Source organism: Lycium barbarum, chromosome 2 (genome assembly GCF_019175385.1).
Source record: "Lycium barbarum isolate Lr01 chromosome 2, ASM1917538v2, whole genome shotgun sequence".
Lineage (NCBI taxonomy): Eukaryota > Viridiplantae > Streptophyta > Magnoliopsida > Solanales > Solanaceae > Lycium > Lycium barbarum.
Window position 1 is genome coordinate 1,481,914 of NC_083338.1, and position 24,902 is coordinate 1,506,815.

At 36.2% G+C, this 24,902-nt stretch overlaps 1 protein-coding gene, 1 long non-coding RNA gene and 1 pseudogene across 2 annotated transcripts; all 3 read left to right on the plus strand.

Annotated features, from left to right (window-relative positions):
• The first annotated feature begins 2,856 nt into the window (after positions 1-2,856).
• LOC132629202 (cysteine-rich receptor-like protein kinase 2) lies at positions 2,857-10,576 on the plus strand (annotated as a pseudogene).
• A 3,803-nt stretch (positions 10,577-14,379) lies between these two features.
• LOC132625685 (uncharacterized) lies at positions 14,380-23,200 on the plus strand. Its single transcript, XR_009576966.1, has 3 exons — positions 14,380-14,626; positions 18,512-20,868; positions 22,713-23,200. It is a non-coding gene; the product is annotated as an uncharacterized LOC132625685 (long non-coding RNA).
• Positions 23,201-24,224: 1,024 nt separating this feature from the next.
• Positions 24,225-24,902, plus strand: LOC132624308 (uncharacterized). Its single transcript, XM_060339108.1, has one exon. The coding sequence runs from the start codon at positions 24,225-24,227 to the stop codon at positions 24,900-24,902; it is 678 nt and encodes a 225-aa protein (XP_060195091.1).

A 24,902-nucleotide genomic window follows, 5' to 3' on the forward strand; every position in this document is an offset into this window, starting at 1 on the left:
ATTTGATGTGTTTCTCACACTTAGTTTTGTGGATTGATGAAGTGGATCTTTTGTTTCACTTGGATTCTTGCATATGGAGTGTTTGGATGGCTCTAGAGAACCCTTGAGTCGTGTAGGAGAAATGGGAATGAAAAAAAATGGGTTTGGGTCTCTTATTAACATCTTAAAATCTGACCCATCGGGCAATTCTACGCCCATTTTTACGTTCCGTATAATGGTTTTACGGACCGTATAACTCACCGTAAAACCATTTCAGTGATTTGGACATTCTGTGCTCATTTTACGGTGGTTTTTACGTCCCGTATAATGGTTTTACGGTCCGTATAACTTACCGTAAAACCATTCCAGTGATTTGGACATTCTGTGCTCATTTTACGGTGGTCTGAGTCAATTTTACGGACCGTATAATTGTTTTACGGACCGTATAATTGTTTTACGGACCGTATAATTGAACCGTAAAATTGCCCAGCAAAATATGGTTTTCTGTGACCATTTTACGCTGGCTTGAGTCAATTTTACGGACCGTATAATTGTTTTACGGACCTTAAAATTGAACCGTAAAACTGACCCTCAAAATATCATTCTCTGTGACCATTTGACGGACCGTATAAATGTTTTACGGACCGTCAAAATGTTATACGGACCGTCAAATGGTCCGTCAAAATTCTCTGCTCGGACAGTCTGTCGTATAATGGGCATAACACTTTGCACGGATGTCCGTTTGAGGCCCATAATATACCGTTGGAAAGATATTTCAAGGGGCTACAACTTTCATCAAGGAAGTGTTCCCAAAATCCAAAATAATATAGGGGTTATGGTCGTTGGAAGTAAGACCTTCCATAAACTCACTTGCAAACATGCCCCGTAGAGTGGCTTCCAACTTTTCTTTGCTCAAAGACATTTCTTATGACTTAATTGGTTTTCAAAACACTTCCTATAACCCTCATATTGGTTCCATTATATTATCATCTTATGAGTCAAACTTTTCGTCCGAAGTTACGAGGTGTTACATTTACCCGGGAAGAGATCCGGTCAAGGCTCTAACCTCCTAAGCAAAGAGTGGAATTCTCTGCTCCAACTTGGGTTTCCGTTGCAGATGCAATTGATTATGCCATTCTTCCTTTCGGTGGCCCCGTACAGATATTGAACATCGGATGAATACTACTACTACTACTACTACTACTACTAATAATAATAATAATAATAATAATAATAATAATAATAATAATAATAATAATAATAATAATAATAATAATAGAAGACTTGTCTCACAAAATGACTCACTAATAAAGCCACTCTTAACATTTCCAGTTTGATTCATTCATCATTTCCTTCTTTATTATTCTTCATTTTCTCCACTTAGTCTCGGCCTCATCACTCTGATTCTACTACTTTGACAACAGCTTATCAGTTTGAGACTCAAAATCCGGCAAATTCGGACTTTGTGAGTTCTTTTCTTCTTACTTCTTATTCTGTTTTCACTGAGATACAATAATTATGTCTTAGATTCAGCATAGAACAATTATCCACTTTTTTTTTTTCTTTTATTTGTTCTATTTTAGCTTAGAAGGAATTTTGATAAGAGTATATGAACAAAAGAGAAAATTTCAATGGTTATGGTGGGTGCCAGTGGCAAGTACTTCTTCAACCTTAGTAAGAGGTCTCAGGTTCGAGCTTTAGAAATAAAGTCCAAGAACAAAATAGTGTAAAATATTGAGAGGGTAAAAAATCACAAGTCTAACGGCGGTTAAAGTGGATGGAATAGCAGAGAGATGTCATTTTTTCAGAAATTCTTGGATGGATTACATTCTAATGCTATTAAGACTTTGCTATAGATTAATTTTTTTATCATTCGGATCTTTTCAGACTATTAAGTGGTGGTATAATAGAAAAATAAAACACTTAATAATTGTGATCTAAATTATTTTTTCACTGAGATGCAAGTTATGTCTTAGTTCCAGCGTAGAAAAGTTATCCAACTTTATTTAGACGAATTTATACCACTGACGGGCGGCGTGTCTAGCGGCTTTTGTTAATTAGTTATTCGTCTTGTTCTCCTTTTTTTTTTTTTCGTAAGAAGTATATGAACAGAAGAGAAAATCATAGGCGTTGTGATGGGTGATAGGTATCCATTTAGGGGGTAAATACTAAGGAATAGTCAATTATAGTGGCATAATTAGGATAAAAAATAATTTGAGTCGTACATCAAATAAATGGTGCCAAATTTAGGGGTCTTGAAGTATTATGACATTCAATGAAGTTGGCTAAGACCCCTTTTCTAATTTAGATTAAAATGTCTGAATCTAAATATATTTATGAATATCAAGATCTGCATACTAAATATTTAAAACTGTTAGTTTGCTCAACCACTGAACATATTAAACTTGTCTATATTTAAAAATTAATAAAAAAATATTAATTAATTTAATACTATATCGATGAATTTTTATAAAAAAAGAGTTAATGGTTAAAACACACCTGAGCTAACACCTTTTTGCGAGTTTTACACCCAACTATCAGTTGTTCCCTTTTCCTACCTGAACTATCACCATCTTGTAGATTAATATTCATTTGTAGAGTTGTATTCACAATGAATAATTATAATCTTTCAGAGTTTTTAGTCATTCAATCTTTCTTACTTTTATCATTTTTAGTACTTCAATTAGTCCTCTCACATTCTTTTCTATGTTGTACAGTTCATTTGGCAAAATAGAGATACCAGCCCCTTCAGTTTTTTGTAGTCTCTTCTTCGTTGTGTTGTTCCTACCAGATACATCAGTGTCTGAACCAAGATCCCAGACGGTCCAGATCATATGTGGAAACCAACGCGAGCATGACACAACGATTTTCGCTCCAAATTTTGTTGCTACTATGGAAACTATAAGCCAACAAATGAGAACTAGAGGATATGGAGTAGCAGTTACTGGCACTGGACCAGATACTAACCATGGACTTGCCCAATGCTATGGTGATCTTTCGTTAACCGACTGCGTATTATGTTATGCTAACGCCCGAAATGCTCTTCCCTTGTGCTTCCCTTATAACGGAGGGCGAATTTATCTTGATGGATGTTTTATGCGAGTAGAGAATTACACGTTCTATGACCAGTATTTAGGTCCAGAGGACAGGCGTGTATGCGGAAACAGGACCACAAAGGGTTCATTGTTCCAACAGAATGCTAGGTAAGGGTGTCAAATAAGCCAGTTGAGCTGAATTTGGACAGGCCAAAATGGATTGAGTTAATAAATGGGCGATTGAAATGGGTTGGGCTAAAAAGTGGGTCATAAACCAACCAAGCCTAACTCTTGCTAAATTTTAATTTATTTCTTTGTTTTTTATATTTTTTAGTCTCTAATAAAACTATTTTTTTTAATAACATATCAAACGAAAAAAAAAATCTTTTGAAATATTTTTTACAAGATTTATCATGGGTCAATTTAGGTTACAAATCAGCCCATTTTTTTGATGGACTGATCTAATAAATGGGCGGGTCAATCACCAGCCCAAACTTGGGTGGTTCATATTTTCATGAGCTAATTTTGCTACTTCTAATGCTAGGCAAGCCATTCAACAAGCAGTTGCAAATGCACCAAGTAATAATGACTACGGGCATGCTCAAGTGTCAGTGCCTGGTCCTTCCAACGAGACAGCTTATGTTCTTGCTAATTGTTGGAGGACGCTGAGCACAAATTCCTGCACAATGTGCTTGCAAAATGCATCTGCCTCCATGTTGGGATGCTTGCCTTGGTCGGAAGGCAGAGCACTCTACACCGGATGCTTCATGAGGTATTCCAATATAAATTTTCTCAATGCTATTTCCACCGGTGGAGGCTTATCATCAGGAGGTATCTTTACGCTTTTTTGTCCAGGTTTACCTGTTATTTATGGACTGAAAAACAGTGTTGTCAAAAGGCAAGCTTAAAGCGCACAGAAGCCCTGAAGAGAGGTGCAAAATATGTTAAGCCATCCACCTCGCTTAACGGACGCTTCAGTGTCGTCATCAAGGCTCTAGCTCTAAGGCATATTTTTCCTTGCCAATGAACGTAATCCTGAAAGGGGACACTACACAATTGCTACTTCACCTTATCAAAATTTTTGTCAATTGCTTTGTCCATATATTTATTATTCATGCTTATAATTATTAGTCTTGAACTACATGTACATACTTTTATTTTTTCTCCATTTGAGCCCTCTTCATTAAGGCCCACGCTTTATTTGCGCTTTGCGCTTAAAGCCCCGACGGACCTTAGAGTTTTTTTGCGCTTTTGCTTTGATAACACTGTTGAAAAAGTAATTTTGCTGATAAATGGTCTTTTTTTACTTTCGAATGATCATATTGCAGGAACAGTTGCAGTCATTGTCATCGTCATTGTAAGTTCCATGCTCATTTTGGGAATAGGTGTTGTCATTGGTATTTATGTTTGGAAAAACAAGCAAATCCAGAAGAAGAGAAAAGGTAAATCCTTCTGTGCTAGTATTAGTTATATAAGTCATTTATGATATCGATTATGAACATATTTTGTATCTTTACGCTAAAACTGGTTCAGTAAAAGCAGAAAATAGCAAAAATTTCTAGCTGCACACAACCGTAATGGAAATAGTTTCCAAGAATTAACTTGAGGTGTTATGGTCTGCTTTTCCTGGAAACTTTGAACTTGTCAGGCGCAAATGATGCGAAAAACTTAGTGAAGATCCTTCATGACAATAGCTTGAACTTCAAGTATTCAACACTTGACAAAGCCACAGGGTCATTTGAAGAGGCCAACAAGCTCGGGTAAGGTGGATTTGGCACGGTTTATAAGGTGCGTAATGGATGAATGTAGTGCAAATCAATATGTTTTGAAGTAGTTAATTGTCCATCATACTAATGCAATACTAGAAGTGTTCTCTTTAAAACTAGTCTGAGGCACGATTTGTTGCAGGGTGTTTTGGCAGATGGGAGAGAGATTGCTGTCAAAAGGCTGTTCTTCAACAACAAACACAGAGCTGCAAATTTTTATAATGAGGTTAACATAATCAGTAGCGTCGAGCACAAAAATTTGGTAAGGTTATTGGGATGCAGCTGCTCAGGACCAGAAAGCCTTCTTGTATACGAGTTCCTCCCTAACCAGAGTCTTGATCGCTTCATATTTGGTAAGTAATCAGACTTTGCAACAATAACAACTACTTCTTAGTCCCAAACAAGTTAAGGACCGGCTATATGAGTCCTCATTATCACACCAACCAAATTAAGTTGAACTCACTTCGGGTTTCCTCTAAGATGAGGCATATTCCTTATGGAGACTATCTCATTATGGCAACTTAACTGAACTGAGGTTCTTCATATCTCATACTAACCATTCGGGTCTTCAATTATCTCGCTGGACTTACTAGCGATTTATGCATCTCCCCCTTAGACCAAGGCTAACATCTTATACTTATAAATTCTTCTCTTTTGATGGGATTGCAATTAACATTCCTTATCTTCTATAATTTCTTTGTACTCTACAACACTGACGATTTTTTTTTTACTCACATCTGAGCAATTTCTCATGGGGAAAAACTAAATTTACTTACATGAAAGGGTTGCTACTGTATTCATAACTGGCATACTCCATCTTAACGACTTAACTCTGCTCACACTGTAAATATTAGGACAACCCCTTTTTGACAACTCTTAAAAGCTATTCTTCTGTAGTTTGCTCTTTTACGGCTTAGCTGGTTTCTTATTCCACTAATCACTCTACTCTGAACTTAACTTAAGCCCTTGGTTTCTAACACACATTCGGATGTATCTGAACTGTCACCCACTCAAGGTGTTCATCTGAATAGGAAATCAAATCATATTTCTCAAGGTTAGCCGTACTCGTAACTTAGTCAAATCTTATCATTATTGTTGACATGGCTTTTCCAGACATATTACGAACTTATATCTTATTCTCCTTCTATTTCTAGGAAAAATTTGACAGAGTTTCCTCTGTATTTCTTACTATCCTAAAACCTGCACGCAGGAAATACCAACAATGCCTCACAAGGCCAACATATATACATATACCATATCATATCGTAGCCACACAGGGTTCCCAATGTCGACAACAGTATAAAAATGATGAACTTACCTCATATGTCCAACTCAAACTATACCTGTTACACTTTCCTGTTTATTTTCCTTTTCAATCTTTAACTGCAGATGGAGTGGGTCCTGATGACCTTCGGTAGAAAACTGTCTACCACCACTTCCTTGAGATCCTCCATGATTTACCTTTTTCCTGTTGACTTAGCTCCTTTTCCAATTTCTCTGATATCATCTCCCTATTGTATTCCATTCTCCCTTCTCAAGAACATCATTATCATTCAACATACCATTCATTCCACTACACCCCTTCTCGGGTAACTTACATTGTATTCCACTTTCAATAGCACTTGAAGTCTCATTTGTTACCAGTAAGTACTACACAATTGTACCCCCTATGGGTAAACGTCCTTACTTGGACCTTGAATTTTTTGTTCATTTCCTGCACATTCGAAACGTACGTAATTCGAGAGGAAGAGAAGTTTCTTATTTCTCTAAGCTTCATGGCACGATCTAGAGTAGAAAGAAATGAGACAATCCTAAATGTCTTGGTGGTCAACTGTTTATATGTGTGGCGCGCACACACATATAAAAGTGACCCCACTGGACACGGTTTCATAGACTCCCTAAGACACTTGAACCTAGGCTCTGATATCAAGCTTTGTCACGCCCCGAACCATGGCCTGGACGTAACACGGCACTCGGTGCCTGACTGCATGTGACCGAGCGAACCACATGGCTTGCTGAACTATCATGAGGCATACATGAGCAGAAATATAACGTGAATGCATGATGAGCCTTTATAAAACGTAGTAAGTCATAATACTTAATAAAAATACTTGTTTAAACATGAGTGCGGAAATAACATGAATGAGCCAAAATGGCTATATGACTCCGAATGTCTGACATGACATAACTGACTTGTCTAGTCTATGAAACCTCTATCATGAGTCTGACTGGAAAACATACTTACTGGGACAAGGCCCCCAGCATACCTTTAGATGCATAATTAATCATAAAACAAAAGTTGACTAAATCCCGAATGAGATGGGGCTCACCAATAAGCTGATACGAATGTTGTCCTACTGAGTAGATGTGTCGTCCTGTATATCAGTACCTGCATTGTGAAATGCAGGCCCCCGGGCAATAAAAGGGGACGTCAGCACATTGAATGTACTGGTATGTAAAGCAACCGAAAGAAACAACATGGGACATGGAATAACATGATGAAAACTGAAACTGAAAACTTGGACATGAGACGATCATATCTCCTTGCTCCGATATCTGATTAGCTTGGTCCTTATATCGTTAGAAAGGTATTTCTACATACTACAACTTCATTGATAGTACTTTCCAAAATTCCAAACCGATCAAGGAGGTTTTGCTGCCCAAAATAGGCCTATCAACCATTTTCGCAAAACGTTCAAACCTTCAGTGTTTCCATTAGAACTCTAATGATATGAGCTTAAACTCAGTTCCAAGATGCGGGGTGTTACAATTCACAACTTAATTTAATCCAGATGGTTTTGTGGTAAGACTTAAAGCCATGCTTGTAGCTAAAGGGTATGCTCAGACTTATGGAGTGGATTATTCTGACACATTCTCTCCGGTTGCCAAACTGACTTCTATCTGCTTGTTCATTTCTCTAGTTGTTTCTGAGACTTGGCCTTTACATCAGTTGGATATCAAGAATGTGTTTCTTCATGGTGATCTTCAAGAAGAAGTGTACATGAAGCAACCACCCGATTTTATTGCTCAATGGGAGTATGGGATAGTCTGTCATTTGAAGAAGTCCTTGTATGGTTTGAATCAGAGCCCCCGGGCTTAGTTTGGAAAATTTAGTGAGGCAGTTCAGGAGTTTGGACTGAAAAAGAGCAAGTGTGATCATTCAATCTTCTACAAGCAATCATCGGCTGGAACTATTCTCCTTGTTGCATACGTTGATGATATTGCTATTACAGGAAGTGATCATGCAAATATCTTCTCTCAAGTCTTTATTGCATACTAAATTTAACACGAAAGACTTGGTACAACTGAAATACTTCTTAGGAGTGGAAGTCGCTAGAAGCAACAAGGGAATTTTTCTATTTTAGAGGAAGTATATTCTTGACCTTCTTGCAGACACTGGAAAGTTGGCAGCCAAACCCTGCAGTACTCCTATGGTTCCCGGTGTACTTCTTATGAAAGATGATGGTGATATTTTTTATGATCCGGAGAGATATAGAAGGTTGGTTGAAAAGTTAAACTACCTTACTGCAACTCGTCCAGATATTTCTTTTGCGATAAGTGTAGTTAGTCAGTTCATGTCTGCACCTACGGTCAAACATTGGGAAACTTTGGAACAGATTCTATATTACTTGAAAGGAGCTTCTGGACTTGACATATTGTATAGCAATCACAACTATACCCGTACTGAGTGTTTCGCAGATGCCGATTATGTTGGATCCAACGTTGATAGAAGATCCACTATAGGCTATTGTGTCTTTGTTGGAGGGAATCTGGTAGCATGGAGGAGTAAGAAGCAAAGTGTTAGTGTCTCGATCCAGTGCAGAATCCGAATATAGAGCTATGTCACAATCTTCATGTGAGATTATGTGGATACATCATCTCTTAACTGAAATTGGGTTTAAGCATCATACACCAGCAAAACTTTGGTGTGATAATCAATCTACTCTTTATATTGCCTCAGTTTCGGTGTATCATGAAAGAATTAAACATATTAAGATTGATTGTCACTTTATTCGTGAGAAGATTCAAGAAAACTTGATTTCCACTGGATACGTGAAGATAAGAGAGCAACTAGCTGATTTGCTCACAAAGGCTTTGAATGGAACTCAAGTTAATTATCTGTGGAACAAGCTGGGCATGATCAATATATATGCTCCAGCTTGAGGGGGAGTATTACAGAATCTATATAGACTCATTATTGGTAATGTACATAACCATAGTTAAGGAGCAGATTTTTAGGGATTTGTAGGACAGATTAGGAATCCTTTTCATTTCTTTCCTTAGTTAGCACCGTGATGTACTGTATTTATACTTTGCTTATCTATTCGAATAAGATAACAACTTAACTTCAATTCGATTACAGTCCATAATACTAATGCAATACTACAAGTGTTCACGTTAAACCAAGTCTAAGGCAAGATTTGTTGCCAGGTGTTTTGGCAGATGGGAGAGAAATCGGTGTCAAAAGGCTATTCTCCAATAACAAACACAGAGCTGCAGATTTTCATGACAAGGTTAACATAATCAGTAGAGTCAAGCACAAGAATTTGGTACGACTATTGGGATGCAACTGCTCAGGACCGGATAGCCTTCTTGTATATGAGTTCCTCCCTAACCAGAGACTCGATTGCTTCATTTTCGGTAAGTAACTGACTTTGTATTATACTGATGATCTGTTTAGCCAAACTTCTGGGAAGCTAATGGTGCTTATTTTTTAGAGTTGAGGTGTATAGCCAAGCTTTTAGGCAAAATTTAAGTGCTTCCGAGTAGTAGCAAAAGCTGAAAAAGTAGTTTTTCTCCGGAAGCACTTTTGAAACATGTTGGCCAAGAACAAATTGTTGCTCCAATATTGGCAAAAGTGATTTTCAAATTCATTATTCAAACACAACAAATTTTTTTAGCGAATTTATACCACTAGACAGTAGGTCTAGCAACCTTCTATTAACAATAGAAACAATTAATGGGGATAAGTACAAGCACAAAGTGTCGGGCTTACTTCAAAGGTACTTTCTAAAATAAGTAGTTTTTGTAAGTGTCGCAAAACAAGCTATAAATGATGTGTTTTCACATAACCATTAACCAGCACAATGACTTTGTCACATATCTTGATTCTAACCTTAAAATTTGACAGACCCTGTCAAAGGTAAAGCTCTAAACTGGGAGCAAAGATTGGAGATAATTATACGGAGTGCAGAAGGTTTGGTATACCTCCACGAGAACACAAAGACTCGAATAATTCACAGAAACATAAAAGCAAGCAATATCCTGTTGGACGCGAGGCTCCGAGCAAAGATTGCTGATTTCGGATTGGCGAGGTCATTTCAAGAGAGTCATATAAGCATCATTGCCATCGCTGGCACCTTGTTAGTATTTCTTCGTTTCCTCTTCTAATTTGCCGCATAGAAGTACACAAAAACGGATAGACTTTAGAGAACATATTTCTACATAATCTCCATTAAAATTGATAAATTATTTTCTTAGTTTCAAATTGTAAGTGGCTATTCTATACCATTTCCTCCAAAAAAAAAAAAAAAAAAACTTCAGTTGGCCTATTTTCAGTGTGGGCTGTGTCTATGTCGTGAAGTAGAGTTCACTGGTTTGGTGGTAAAAAAAGTATCCGCATGAGATGTTTACACAAAATCAATGAATATAAGAAATATGTCTTGTATATACACTTTTTAACACTTAATTATTGTTAAATAATATTCATTTTCACTTTAACTTGTTGATCCTCAAGGTTAATTGTTCAGTTAATAGATATAGACACCCCTGTGATCAACATATACTGTAGCTTTTCTGATAGTCTGATTTGCCCTCGTGATGACAAACTATATAATCTTTTTGTTCGTAGAAAGTTTGGTTTGTTAAGAATACTGAAGCAACGTGTAAATTAAGTTGATAAAAGAAACTTCTATTATGAACAAAAATGACTTTCTGCGACATGCATGTTGTGTCATCACATAAATATCCAATTCCTTGGACCAGCAGCGTAAGATATACTTCAAAAAAAGAGCGTATTAAAGTGGAAGACTTTGAAAATATTACACTCTAGCCCCTACAAAATGGTGACTTGAACAGTATTCTCTCAGTTTCATTTTATGTGTCTTAATTTGATTGAATAAGGAATTTAAGTAAGTGGGAGAAGCTTTTAAATTTTGTGATCTTATACTTAAAAAAAAAAGAACATATTTATCCAAAGTCCTAAAGCGGAAGACTTTGAAAATATTACATTCTAGCTCCCACAAAATGGTTGACTTGAATATTAATCTCTCAGTTTCATTTTATGCGTCTTAAGTTGATTGAATCAGGAATTTAAGAAAATGGGAGAGACTTAAATTGACTTAAATTTTGTGATCTTATATTTAAAAAAGAGCATATTTATCTAAAGTTCTAAGTGGAAGACTTTGAAATATTATACTCTAGGCCCCTCCCCCCTCCCCCCCCCCTCAACAAAATGATTGACTTGAACATTATTTTCTCCGTTTCATTTTATGAGTCTTAATTTGATTGAACAAGGAATTTAAGAAAGTCAGAGTGACTTTTAAATTTTGTGATCGTATACTCACCAAAAGAGCATATTTATCCAAAGTTCTTAGTGGAAGACTTTGAAAATATTATACTCTAACCCCCCCCCCCCCCCCCCCCACAAAATGGTTGACTAGAACGTTATTGTATTTGTTTCACTTTATATGTCTTAATTTGATTGAATAAGGAATTTAAGAAAGTGCGAGAAGCTATTAAATTTTGTGATCGTATACTTACAAAAAGAGTATATTTAACTAAAGTCATAAAGTGGAAGACCTTGAAAATATTATATTCTAACCCTCACAAAATGGTTGACTAGAACATTATTATTTCAGTTTGTTTCATTTTACGTGTCTTAAGTTGATTGAATAAGGAATTTAAGAAAATGAGAGAGGTTTTTATAATTTAAAGAAATGTTCCGGTTGCAGTAAGTAATTTCGACAATTTTGGAGAACACCATACCATGGTGACATTGTTTGTAACCTATTTCATTAGTATTCAAACATATATCCATTTGAGAATATCACATTTTGGAGCAGCAAAGCAGCTGGAGACTAGCATCCAACTATGGCATATAATAAGTGGGTTGGTTCAAATTATAATCCATGAGGCTGCAAATCGTAACAAGATTGGTACCACTAGCAAGCATTGGATAAAGATCCGAATTGGATTATTAAAAAACTGCTCCATGTGCCTTAATATCATCCTTCGTTAATTGATCTCTGCATAATCATCATCAAAGCTAAAATTTTAGTAAAAAGTTTCCATAAAAATTTCAAGAGAGTTTATGTAAATCTTATTGTTTATCCATAAATATATTTTTTGCCAGCGAAATACTCATTGAGGGATTTCAGGCCAACTTTAGCGTGCAAATGTGAGAAGATTATAGTCATCGTTTTTTTAGTGAGATTTGAGTTCAAACAGAGTAAGGCTGTAATTTTTAGTCACAGAAGAAAGAGATTATTTAGGAAGAGACAAAACCAGTGAGGTGTTTTTTAACATGAACAAAAAGATATAAGATATTATAAAAGGTGGGGTGGGTTTATTCCAACGTGGCAGTCCATGTCACCTCATAAATAAGTTTAAAATGGGTCAAATAATGACATGGAGGTTTGTTAACTTTGGGAAAAGGATACTTTGTGTCCAGTCAGCCAAACTAATCACACATTTGACCAATATTTGGGCTTAATACCACAGGCTGTCCGGGAGGCCCAAATTAATGCTAAAAATTGGCCGGCCAACCCAAAATAATGTCAAGGCTGGCCGACCCAATAGCCCAGACGCTTAAAAAAAAGACTTTTGTGGCGACTAAGTGACAATTAAAATTAGGCTTTTTAGTGGCAATTAAAAAGGTCGCCACTAAAGGTTAAATATCCCAAAACATGTACTCCCTCCATCCCAAAAAGATTGTCTTCTTTTGATTGGCACAATGTTTAAGAAATAAAGGAAGACTTTTGAAATATGTGGTCCAAAATAAGCCTTAGATATTTGTGTGGCTGTAAATCATCTCATAAATTTAAATTGTTTCTAAATATAGAAAGGGTACAATCTTTCTGGGACAAATTAAAAAGCAAAGGAGGACAATCTTTTTGGGACAAAGGGAGTATAATGTGTATATTTAGTAAGAAATATCCCAAAATATGTATAATATGTGTATATTTAGTAACAAATATACGAGAATGATACATTTTTATATACATATGTTGGAATCATATATACACTTTATATACAAGAACGATACAATTTGTTTATTTACATATGCAGGAATTAATTACACAATTTATATACAAGAATGATGCAGTTTATATACATATGCTGGAATTAATTATACACTTTATATACAAGAATGATACAGTTTATATACATATGCTGGAATTAATCATACATTTATTATACATAAATTATACGATAATTATACATTTATTATACACACATTATACAATAATGATATGATATATTTTTTTTTTACATATACAATAGTGATGCATATTATATACCACAATGATACGGTTTCTATGATATATTTTTTATACGTATGATACACTTTCTATACAAGACTGATACAATTTATATACACATGTTGGAATTATATATACACTTTCTATACAAAAATGATACATATTATATACAAAAACGATACAATTTTCTATTCTACAATACACATTATATACACAAATGGTACATATTATATACAAAAATGATACATACCTTAGTGATTCATATTTTATGTAGTTTCTATACATTACAGATAGGTACTGATACATATTTTTATACACAAATGATACATATTATATACAAAAATTGCCTCAGAGTTTTTTGGGATATTTCTTACTAAATATACACATATTATACGTGTTTTAGAATGTTTAACCTTTGGTGGCGACTTTTTAAATTGCCAAAAAGCCTGATTTTTCTGTAGCATCCCTTTAGTCGCCACAAAAAGTCTCTTTTTTTTTTAAAGCGTCTGGGCTTTTACCGGAGGCTTTTTAAATCTTTTGTGGCAACTTTTAGTCGCAAAGTCGCCACAAAAGACTTGCTACAGATTTTGACTAGCGGATGGAAATAGTTTATGGGCTAATTTTTGGGTTTGGGAATAGATGAGCCAGTGTGTGAGATTATTTATGGCCTAGTGGCCATTTGTGTCCTTTCCTCGTTAACTTTTAGGGGTATATATGCCCTAATTTACTAACGGTAGGGGTATATATGACCCCATTTACAAACGGGGGGTAAAATTGGCCCATTTTCGATAGTTCAGGGCAATTTGACCCTTTTCTCTTTCTAAATATACAATAATAAAATCATTTGAATAAACTAATTGTTCTTCACTTTGAGTTTGTAATTTTCCTCTTCAAATGCAAAGCATGTGTCCAGAAACTAATGTAAATAAAAGTGGTACCTTCTTAAAGTTAAAATTTTAAATAAATGATATCCATATATGATATGGTATTAAAGCAAATATAAGTGTTGAAGTTGTATTACAAAAAGAGATTTATCTTTTAAAAGTCTTTCATTGCTGTTACTGTATTTTTAACTTTTGAAAAATTCACACAAACAATCTTTCCAACAAACCGACTTCATTCCCTCTTGTTGACTTCTCTCTCACAAACTCATATTAATACATTCACTCTTATCATTTCGAGTTTCATTCATTCATCAAATCTTTTACTTCTTTTTTATTCCTTCATTTTCTTTTCTATTCTCTCTGCAGCCTCATCACTCTGTTTCTAAAACATTGACAGCAACTGATCATTTTGCAGCGCCGATCTCTCTTTGCGACTCAAAATCCGGCAAATTCAGAGCACTCAGTGCTCAGAGGACTTTGTGAGTGTTCCTTTTTTTCTTTTCCTTCTGATTATGTTTCCTAGATGTCGACCCCAACTTATTTAGGACTGAGACGTGCAATTGTTGTTGTTGTTAAATGATTCACTTGTGATCTTGTGTAGATTGTATGAGGTTTTACAACAGTTTTCACTGATATGCAATTATGTCTTAGCTTCGGCACAAAACAGTTATCCAATTCTTTTTTCTTTAAAAAGTTCTACTCGGAAGTTTGGTGAGGAATATATGAACAAAAGAGAAAATCATGGGGTGGTAAGTATCTATCTGTCCTTAACGGACACTTGGAAAATAAATTCCATTTGATAGTGAGCTCTGCATTCTCAATAGGAGTTCCCAGCACGAATCCGGATTAGTCTCTTGCTCTCCTTTTTTTTTTTTTTTTATCCCGAGGAATTTATAGCACTAGATGGCGTGTCTAGCGGCCTTTTATGTTAGTTATCCAATGTGTTCTCCTTTCTTTTTTCTTTTTTTTAGAAAGTTTAATTACTTGAGATTTTTGTAAGAAGTATATAACAGAAGAGAAAATTCTCGATGTTGTGATGGATGATAGGCATTCCTTCATCCTTAGTCAGAAATCGCGTTCGAGTCTTAGAAATAAAGTCTCTTTTGATAGTGAGCTCTTTAGTCAAAGTGGTACTCCCCGGTAGAATTTTGGATTAATCTCCACTCCAATGCGAATACTACTGAGTAGAAAACTATGTGTATATATATATATATATATATATATATATATATATATATATATATATATAGAGAGAGAGAGAGAGAGAGAGAGAGAGAGAGAGAGAGCCACTCCGTTGTATGAAAAACGATCGCTAAGTTCACTGGTCTTGAAGTGTTTGTATAAAACCTGCAAAAGTAAAGATTAACTATGATCGGGTTGACTTAAAAGAAAGAGGACCAATTTACCCACTCCTTTTCGGTTGTTAGGGGTTGTTTAATTTGGAGAGTGTATAAGAGTAGTAATGGTGGGATGAGATAAGTTATGCTGACATTATTGTTTTATCAGACTAACTCGTTTGTTGCATTAAATGAAGGGCAAAGGTGCAAATGTACCCCTCAATTTTGCGATTTAGAGCAGACATACCCTCGTTACAAAAGTGGTGTATATATACTCCTACCGTTACAAAATGGCGCAAATATACTCTTTTCGCTAATGGGAGTTTTTTTTTTTAAATCATTTAGGTTATTTTTTAATTAAAAAAAAATGTCACGTAACTTTAAAAGAAGTCTACCTATTTTTTTTTAGTAGACATATTTTTGTAAAGCCATGGTAATTTTTTTTCTTGTGTGTCGGGTATCGTTCGTTTAAGAAAATATCTCTATGACTTAAAAAAAATAATTCTACCCATTTTTTAAAAATGAATCAAACCCGTCTCATCAGGAAAAAAATTACTATGTGGCTTTACAAAAGTATGTCTACTCAAAAAAAAAAAAATGGGTAGACTTTTTTTTAAAGTCACATGACATTTTTTTAATTAAAAAATAACCTAATTGATCTTTTTAAAAAAAAAATCAGTCAGCGAAAAGGGTATATTTGCACCATTTTGTAACGGCACGGGTATATTTGCATCGTTTTATAACGGCAGGGGTATATATACATCACTTTTTTAACGAGGGGTATATCTGCTCTAAATCGCAAAGTTGAGGGGTACATTTGCACCTTTGTCCTTAAATGAATGTGGTGTATTAGAATAGGAATGGTATAGGATAAGGCATATTAAAATAGGAATAGTACTGGTATTGTTAGTGTCATGGTTTACTATGTATAAGAATAGTACTGAATAGGGCTTATATAACTAATAAGTAAAGGTTGAAAACACTACCAAACATATAACTAATAAGTAAAGGTTGAAAACACTACCAAACAAGAGATTAAATAATACCAAAGCTAATACCAGTATCATTTTCTCTGATACCTATACCAAAAGACCCCTTAGTGTCTTTCATCGAGTGGATCATTCGCCTATTATTCCTACAATAATATCTACTAGAATCAAGTTCTAAGCTATGTGGCGACAAATTTAAGATTTGAATCTTATGAATTCGAGATGCCACTGAATTAATTTACCATTTGAGCTATTGGATTCGAAATTTAATATTTTTAAGATCTAAGTCAAAAACATTGGATTCAGCTGAATCTGTAGTTAATACTATATATCTGCCCCTAGTGGGTTGGTTGAGTTTTAATTTCTACGAGCTCACTTTATAAAAGGTGTTTACACATGTAAGTGATTTATTAGGTAATTACAAATAAGTCTCTTGATAAACATTATTTTATAATGAGATAATTATGCTATATGTTAATGGGGGTAACAATGCTATCAAAATTGACCCATATTTCTAAATCTTACAAAAAATGACCCACTCCTCTCTCTCTCTCTCTCTCTCTCTCCTCGACAAACCCTAGATCTAGTTTGCCTCCTCTCTCTCCTCCGCCTCCTCCTACTACCGAAACTCTAGATCTATTTTGCCAGGTAGCTAGACATTGTTAGAAGCCTCTCTTTGTCTTCTTCACTACTCCGGTGAACAAAGGCAACCTCCGACCACCACTACGTCGCTGGCAAACAGACATTGACGGCGAATGAGAACCATTGGTGGTGTTGGGTTTGGTCAAGGTTGTTTGGCCGGAGATGGAGCAGCGGCGGAGCTCTGATGATGAGTTCAGGTGAGAAATCTCATGTCACGCCGACGGTAGGCAAGTTGATGGAGGTGGAGAAACCGGGGTAGTGGTGTATAATCGCATAATATCGTATATATATGTATACACACCTCTTATTCACTATTATACATGTTTATACACCCATATACAAAATGTAACCAGTCCACCCATGTTTATACCTATTTATACAATATTGTATAATTGTGTATAAATATGTATAAGTGCTTTTTTTCGTGTATAATATTGTATAATTATATTTTTTAGTGTATTTTCGGAAACAGCCGTCCTACGTTGGTAGGAGTAAGGTCTGCGTACACTCTACCCTCCCCAGACCCCACGATGTGGGATTTCACTGGGTTGTTGTTGTTGTTGTTGTATATTTTTTAGTGTATGTACCTACACATTAAACAATATTTGTGTAATTGTGTATAAATGTGTATACATGCTTATTTTCATGTATAATAATATTGTTTAGTGTATATACCTACACATTATACACCTATATACAAAATATACCTGTCTTTTTATATATAAGTGTATAACACTATATAAAAGTGTTTTTGGGCTAAAGCTTTGCCATGTAAGTTTGGGCTTTTCTTTGCAATGTAAGTGAGCAAATTTTATATTTCTGAAATTTTCCCTTTTATATTTTGGTAAACATAGGAACTAGCTTCTTAGAATATATTAATTAACATGAGACGCACGTGCAATGCGCGTGTAACACACGTGTCCAGAAAGTAGTGTAAAAGCGGTACCTTCTTAAAGTCAAAATTTTAAATGAATGATATACATATTTAATATGGTATTAAAGTAGATATAAGTATTGAAGTTGTATTACAAAAAGAGATTTATCTTTGCTTGAACCACGAGAAAAACGTTTACTTACACATGAAAAGGCGTGTTAGAGACATAATTAATTGGAAAATATCCATACTAGTATATTGAACGTTTAGATCATTGATCTGCATATATTTATTAACTCAGTTCATTTTAATCAATTTATATTCAATCCATCCCGTGGCGCGCCCTTTCAATGTCTTTCATAGATGTTTTTAAGCCTATCTTTTAAAAAATTCACACAAAAAATCTTTCAACAAATCCTTCTTCACTTCTTTCCTCTTGTTGACTTCTCTCCAAAACACTTATTAATATAATTATCTCCCATTTCTCTCTGCCTCATCACTCAGTTTCTACAACTTTTACAGCAGCTGATCATCAGTTTGCCCTGACGATCTCTTGTTGCGACTCAAAATTCAGCGAATTCTGAACACTCGGTGCTCTGAGGATCGAACTTTGTGAGTGTTCCTTTTTGTCTTCTTATTCTTTTTTCACTGAGATTCAAGTTATGTCTTAGTTTCGGCGCAGAACAGTTATCCAACTTTTTTTAAGACGAATTTATACCACTAGACGGCCTGTTTAGCAGCCTTTTTTATTAGTCATCCATTTTTTCTCCTTTTTTTTTTTTTTTTAAGTTTGCTTGAAATTTTTGTAAGAAGTATATAAACAGAAGAGAAAATATCGAAGTTGTGATGGGTGATGGGTGATAGGTATCCCTTCATCCTTAGTCAGAAATTTCACGTTCGAGTCTTAGGAATAAAGTCTCTTCTAATAGTGAGCTCTTTAGTCAAAGTGAGACTTCCTGGGTAAGCAGGGGCGAAGCTACCCCTTTGGGAGTGAGTTCGGCCGAAACCAGTAGCTTTGGTCCTAACTATATATTTGTATTAATTTTTTTTGTCAAATATGTCCAAATTATTAATTTGAAACCAGCAATGTTGAAGAATTAGAACCTCGAACCCACAAGCTTCAAATCCAGGCTCCACCTTTGCTGGTAAAATGTTGGATTAGGTTGTGCTCCAATGCGAGTACTCTCAAGTAAGGCACGTGCAATGCATGTGTCCAGAAACTACGAGGGAATTAAAAGTTTTTATGTAAATGTTATATCCCGTATTTTATACGTTCGGATATTTCAAGGAAGTCGTGGCAAAGCTAAGGGAATGACCATCTTCCAAAATTATTTTAATGTACAAGTGGTTATGAATATTATTTACGAACATTACCAGTATGGAAATATTGAGAAAGGTTAAGGGCAAAAAGGAAAAATTCACAAAATAGTTCATGGTAATATTGTAAAAGGCTAGGGGCAAAATAGTAATCTTGCAAGAGTTCAAGAAAAGTCTTGAAAAGGCCAAAGCTTGCATGGGAAGACAAAAGGGGCATCCTTATTAATTTTCAAAAAAAAAAAAGAAGAAAACTCTAGAAAATGGAGAAGGGGGGTTAATTATAAATAATAATAAAAATAAATGGACTAAAGTTTATATAAGAAAGACAATTAGTCTTCTTTGGCCATTTTAGAAAAATTCAAGAAAAAGAAGGAAATTTCTAGAAAAATTTAGAAAATGGGCATGTGCCCCTCACATGAGTGCAAGAATTATATATGCATATATATGTGGGAGAAGTCATCATTTTATTCAAGAGAAAGAAAGAACAAGAAAAACAAAAGAAAGAAGAAGAGAGGAGTAGAGAGGTTCGGCCATGGCAAGGAAAAAAAAAAGGGGAGGCCATGGAAGTTGATCCAAAAATATTTTCTTGTGGTCTTCCAAGTGATTGGAAGGTCCTCTTTAACATGAGGCAATTGTTGGGGCAAGAAGAACATGTATTCTTGCAAGTTACAAATCATGGCTAAGTGGAGGGTTGAAGGAAAAAGGTATGAATTCATCCTCTTTTATATGTTATGGATATTTGTGTATGTTGTAGTATGTGTAAATGAATGAAAAACATGAAAACATGTATGTTGAAGTTGTGGCCGTGTGCTTGTGTAGTTGGCCGTGTGTATGTGATGTTGTGTAGGGGAGAATGAATTAATTTTATTTAGTATCTTGGTTATTGTTGTAATGTATAGGAATGGATGAAAATTCATAAAAATATGTTTGTAGTTGTGGTGGACGAATGAGAAGGTGGTTTGGCAAGTTATGATGAATTGATTCTATTTGATATTTTAGTTGTTGTTGTAGCGAACTCTATGATGTTGATTGAAGATTTGACGGTTTGGAATGAAATGGAAATCGTTTGTGAATTATTGGAAAAGTTAGTGTGATGTTAATGTGGTTCTTATACTTGTAAGAATAAATTTATCAATGTATGGATTGTTGATGTAACTGATAAATTTGGAAGGAAATAATGCGTTGTTGACTTTGGTGGTGTTGTGAGATTTCGGGTGGAGGTATGCATTAATTGGGATGAATTGAATTGAATTGAATTGAATTGGATTGGATTGAATTGGATAGAATTGAATGTTGAAGTGTTGTTAGAATAATTGTTGGTATTGTTGATAGTTTGGCCGGGTTAAATTCCCGGATGGTTGTTGTTGATTTGGGGCCGAGCCTTATTCTCGGGATTGGTACATTTACAGGGGAGATGCTGCCGAAATTCCGGCAAAACATAAGTAAACGTGTTTGAAAGATTAAGACAAGTAGGTGACAACGAGTCTAACGAATGGATGAATCCTTTTGGACGTAGATTGACAAGTTGGATGAACAAGTGTAACGAGTTGGTCGCGACTCAGGTATGTAAGGCTTACCCTTCTTTTCTTTTGGCATGTCTTAGAGCTACATAAGGTATGATACGATATGTACCTCGGGGAAATTCTACTCTTGAATTCTGAGTTTTGTCCCTAAAAAGCTCTGTATGCGTAAATGTCCAAAGCTTTATTTGATATGTTCTAAACGGCATTCGAAAGATAATTGGTATGATTAACATCTTGATTTCCAACGATAGTACGTTTAACTATTCCACTGAGTCTTTAATATACTTTGGTATGTACATAAGACCCTAAAAGTTATATTTGATTTGGTCCATATGATACTCGAAGGGGATTTGCCTCTGAAGTTCTGTTTAATATGTTCTTGAGTCTGCCTACGATTCTGAGTCACTTCTGATATAGGTATGTCTGACATGATCGAGCCCATGATACGATTCAGTAACGAGATAAGTATAAAGAAATGTGTTTCTAAAAGAGTTCTGAAGATTTAATGTCTCTAACTTCCACGGAATATGTCTCTAAAAGGATTCTGTAAGTCTGATGGCACATTTGATGATTCCAGCGAGTCTCTGACAGTCTTTGATACGTACGTATGATTCCAAGGGTTCTATTTGGTTTGATCCATAATCATGTCTAAAAGGTAGTTAACCTGATTACGGCTCTGGTTTTCCAAGAAAAGCTTCTGAAATGATTGTAGAGCGTTTTGTACTTCGAACGCTCGTAACTTTTGTATACTAACTCCGATTGACCCGAGACTTGTTCTGGGCCTTCATATGTCGATAAGTATTCTGTCATAATCCTTTGATATATGTATTCAGACCTAAGTAATCGGTTATAAGGAATCTGATGCAGTAACCTGAAAAAATGTAATCTGATTGAGTAAAAGCGATATAAGCACTTTGATAGAAATATTCTGATAAAGGTAACTTGACATAAAGTATTCGGTAATAAGTAATCTGTTATGGATATTCGGAGAATATGTTTGATTAAGCTATTGAGTCTGAATTATGTGCATTTAGTTTCTCACGACTCTGCTCGTGCATATGTTATGATTTCCTTCATCGAGTCCCGGGCCGGTATGTATCGTGCGGATGGTTCGCCGGGTCCTCTGTTGAGGGCCGGGTTCCATAAATGAATTCCGAAGTATGATGGGTCCGGTTCCGAGGTACCGTGTTATATGTCCGTCCCCGGTTACCGAGGTTATGTTACGAAGTATGATGTGTCCGGGCTCGGGGTGCTGTGTTATCTGCCCGCCCCCGGGTACCGTGGTTATGTTGTGATGTGTGACGGAGATCGGAGAAAAACTTCTGGAAGTGAGATGTGTTGTGGCGCCAAACGCAGGAGTGGCAGCCACGCTCCTATGTTATCGTGCGCATTCATTGGCATTGTTCACCGGTTCCTCGGCGTGTTATCTGTCCCCGAGGCCACTATGTATATGATATGATGTGACCGTCCCTCGGCGTGTTATTTGTCCCCGAGGTTATCGTCTGTATGATATGGTACTTGCCCCGGTGTGGTATATGTCCCCGGGGCTGCCGCGTATGTGCTATGATATCAGATTCTGATATATATGACTTACGTTGGAGAGTAAGTATTCTGACCTTCCGTATATTCTGTATTCCGTCTGCTGTATGATGTCACTTAAGTAATTTGTACGTTCTGTAATCTGTTTGGCATACGAGAGGAGTAAGTATGATTCGTATCTGGAAAAGAAAAGCGATAAGCGTTTGATATTTCTGGATAAGCTTTTTGTACGTTGTTCTGTCTATTTCAGTCACGGTTATATTTTCTGTACTCATGCCTTACATACTCAGTACATATCCGTACTGACCCCCTGTTCTTCGGGGGCTGCGTTTCATGCCGCGCAGGTACCCACAAGTGGATAGACGAGATTAGCTGAAGATAATCCAGTGGATTGGCGGGCTCCATTTCCTCCAGGAGTGCTGCCGAATCAGAGTATGTATGCTGTGATGTCTGATCAGTATTAGAGACTTTGCAGACAGCGTCGTGGGTAATGATAGTCAGTCTGTAAGTGGCTTCATCAGCCGATATGTCATTGTGTGTGTCTCATAATAAATTTTGTATCATTACAGATTTTGTTAAATTCTGGAAATAGGAAGCAGAAGATTTCGAAAGCACAATATGAATTTTATTTGTAAGTGACTTTCAGAATTCAAAAAAATTTAGGTGTGTAATCAGGGTCTGCGGGTTCGCTCGGCTCCGTATGTGGGGTCGGGTGCCCATCACACCCTAGTAAAGTCGGGGTGTGACAGTAAATACTTTTTATGTCGTGAGGAGAGTAGAAATTAAAACTCAACCAGCCCACTAGGGGGCAGATATATAGTATTAGCTACGGATTCAGCATAATCCAATATTTTTACTCAGATCTTAAAAAAATATGAAATTTCAATTCTTGTAACTCAAATGGTCAATTAATTCAATAGCATCTCAAATTCATAAAATTCAAATCTTAAATTTGTCGCCACACAACTTAGAACTTGATTCTCGTAGACATTGTAGGAATAATAGGTGAATGATCCACTAGATGAAAGATACTAAGGGAAGGTATTAGTGGTTTTAACTTTGGTATTAAAATAAGAAGAACGAAGGGAGGAGCGCGCGTTAACGAAAAGCTCTATAGGGGCACGATAAGCAAAGGCTTGCTATTGTACGCCTGCACCATGGCTCGACAGAAACAACCCCCTCCTCTGGCTCAGAAGACCCCGACCACTCAGACCACTAATGAACGCATGATTACACCAGAGAATGGCATTCCCCAGAAGCTCTAACCAGTTCAATTGTCACAATTTTTACCAGAAAGAGGAAGTGTTCGAACGGTGACGAAACAGACAAGTATTGATCATATGCCGGAGATCCTACAGGCTCCGACGAAGACAACAACAGCGGCACCTAAACCACCAGAAGTCGAAATAGAGATTGCTACAGCAGCACGGAAACTCACCTACTCTGCTGGTGGGGCTGCTCCGATTCCAACAATTGCGGATATTGTCAAAGGAAATCGCTCTGTACACCAAGGTATGAAACTCAATTTCTACTCTCTTGAGTTGAAGGATGGGGTTAAGGTAGCAAAATTAAACCCTAACAAAATAGTTGAACAATGCCGCAAGTGGGAGTGTGCTTTGATAGGCTATGTTGTAGGGGGAAATCCGCCTTTCAAGGAGATGCTTAACTTTGTGTATGGGGTTTGGAATATTGTTGCTACACCTAAGGTTTTTCTCCACAATGACGGTTATTTCATATTCCGATTTGCTTCGACAGAGGATAAACTTGATATTGTAGAAAATGGCCCATATACATTTCACAATCGACCTATGGTGCTTACTGATTGGGTTCCTGATTTTGAGGTGAAAAAATAATCCATGAGAATAATTCCTCTGTGGGTGCAATTTCCCGGATTACCATTGCAATATTGGATTGAAGAAAATATAGGTCAAATTGGGAGTTTGTTGGGTAAACCTGTCTGTACTGATAAACTTACTGCTCCTAGTGATAGGATTTCGTATGCTCGAGTCCTTATTGAGATAGATGTGTCCCAACCACTTCCACTAGACCTGAACATTAAAAATCCTACTAGGGAAGTGTTCGAACAGGCTGTAGAATATGAATGGATGCCCAAATTCTGTTTAGAGTGTTGTCGCTTTAGGCATTATACGGGGGATTGCAAAGACAAAGTCGATACTTATCAGGAACCAGCCAAACACAAGAAGAGAAGGAAGAAAAAGGAAAAAGTGAAGTGGAAATCAAAGCCACAGGAGAACCAAACTATGCAGCAAACATCTGAAATGGTGGATAAAGGTAAGAGGGTGGCTCCTGAACCAACTGAAGCAAGTACTATGAAGGCTTTGAGTGACCTAGAATATGTCATCCTAGCCTCAAAGAACGGAAATGATACTCTTAGAATTAAGGAGGTGCAAGAAGAGCAGAGAGTGGATATTGCACATACTACTAGTAGTGAAGCTCCAGATCAAGTACAGATAGGGGCACCACAATTGAGTATCAAAGGGATTACTCCTACTGATAACCCACCCCTCAAATGA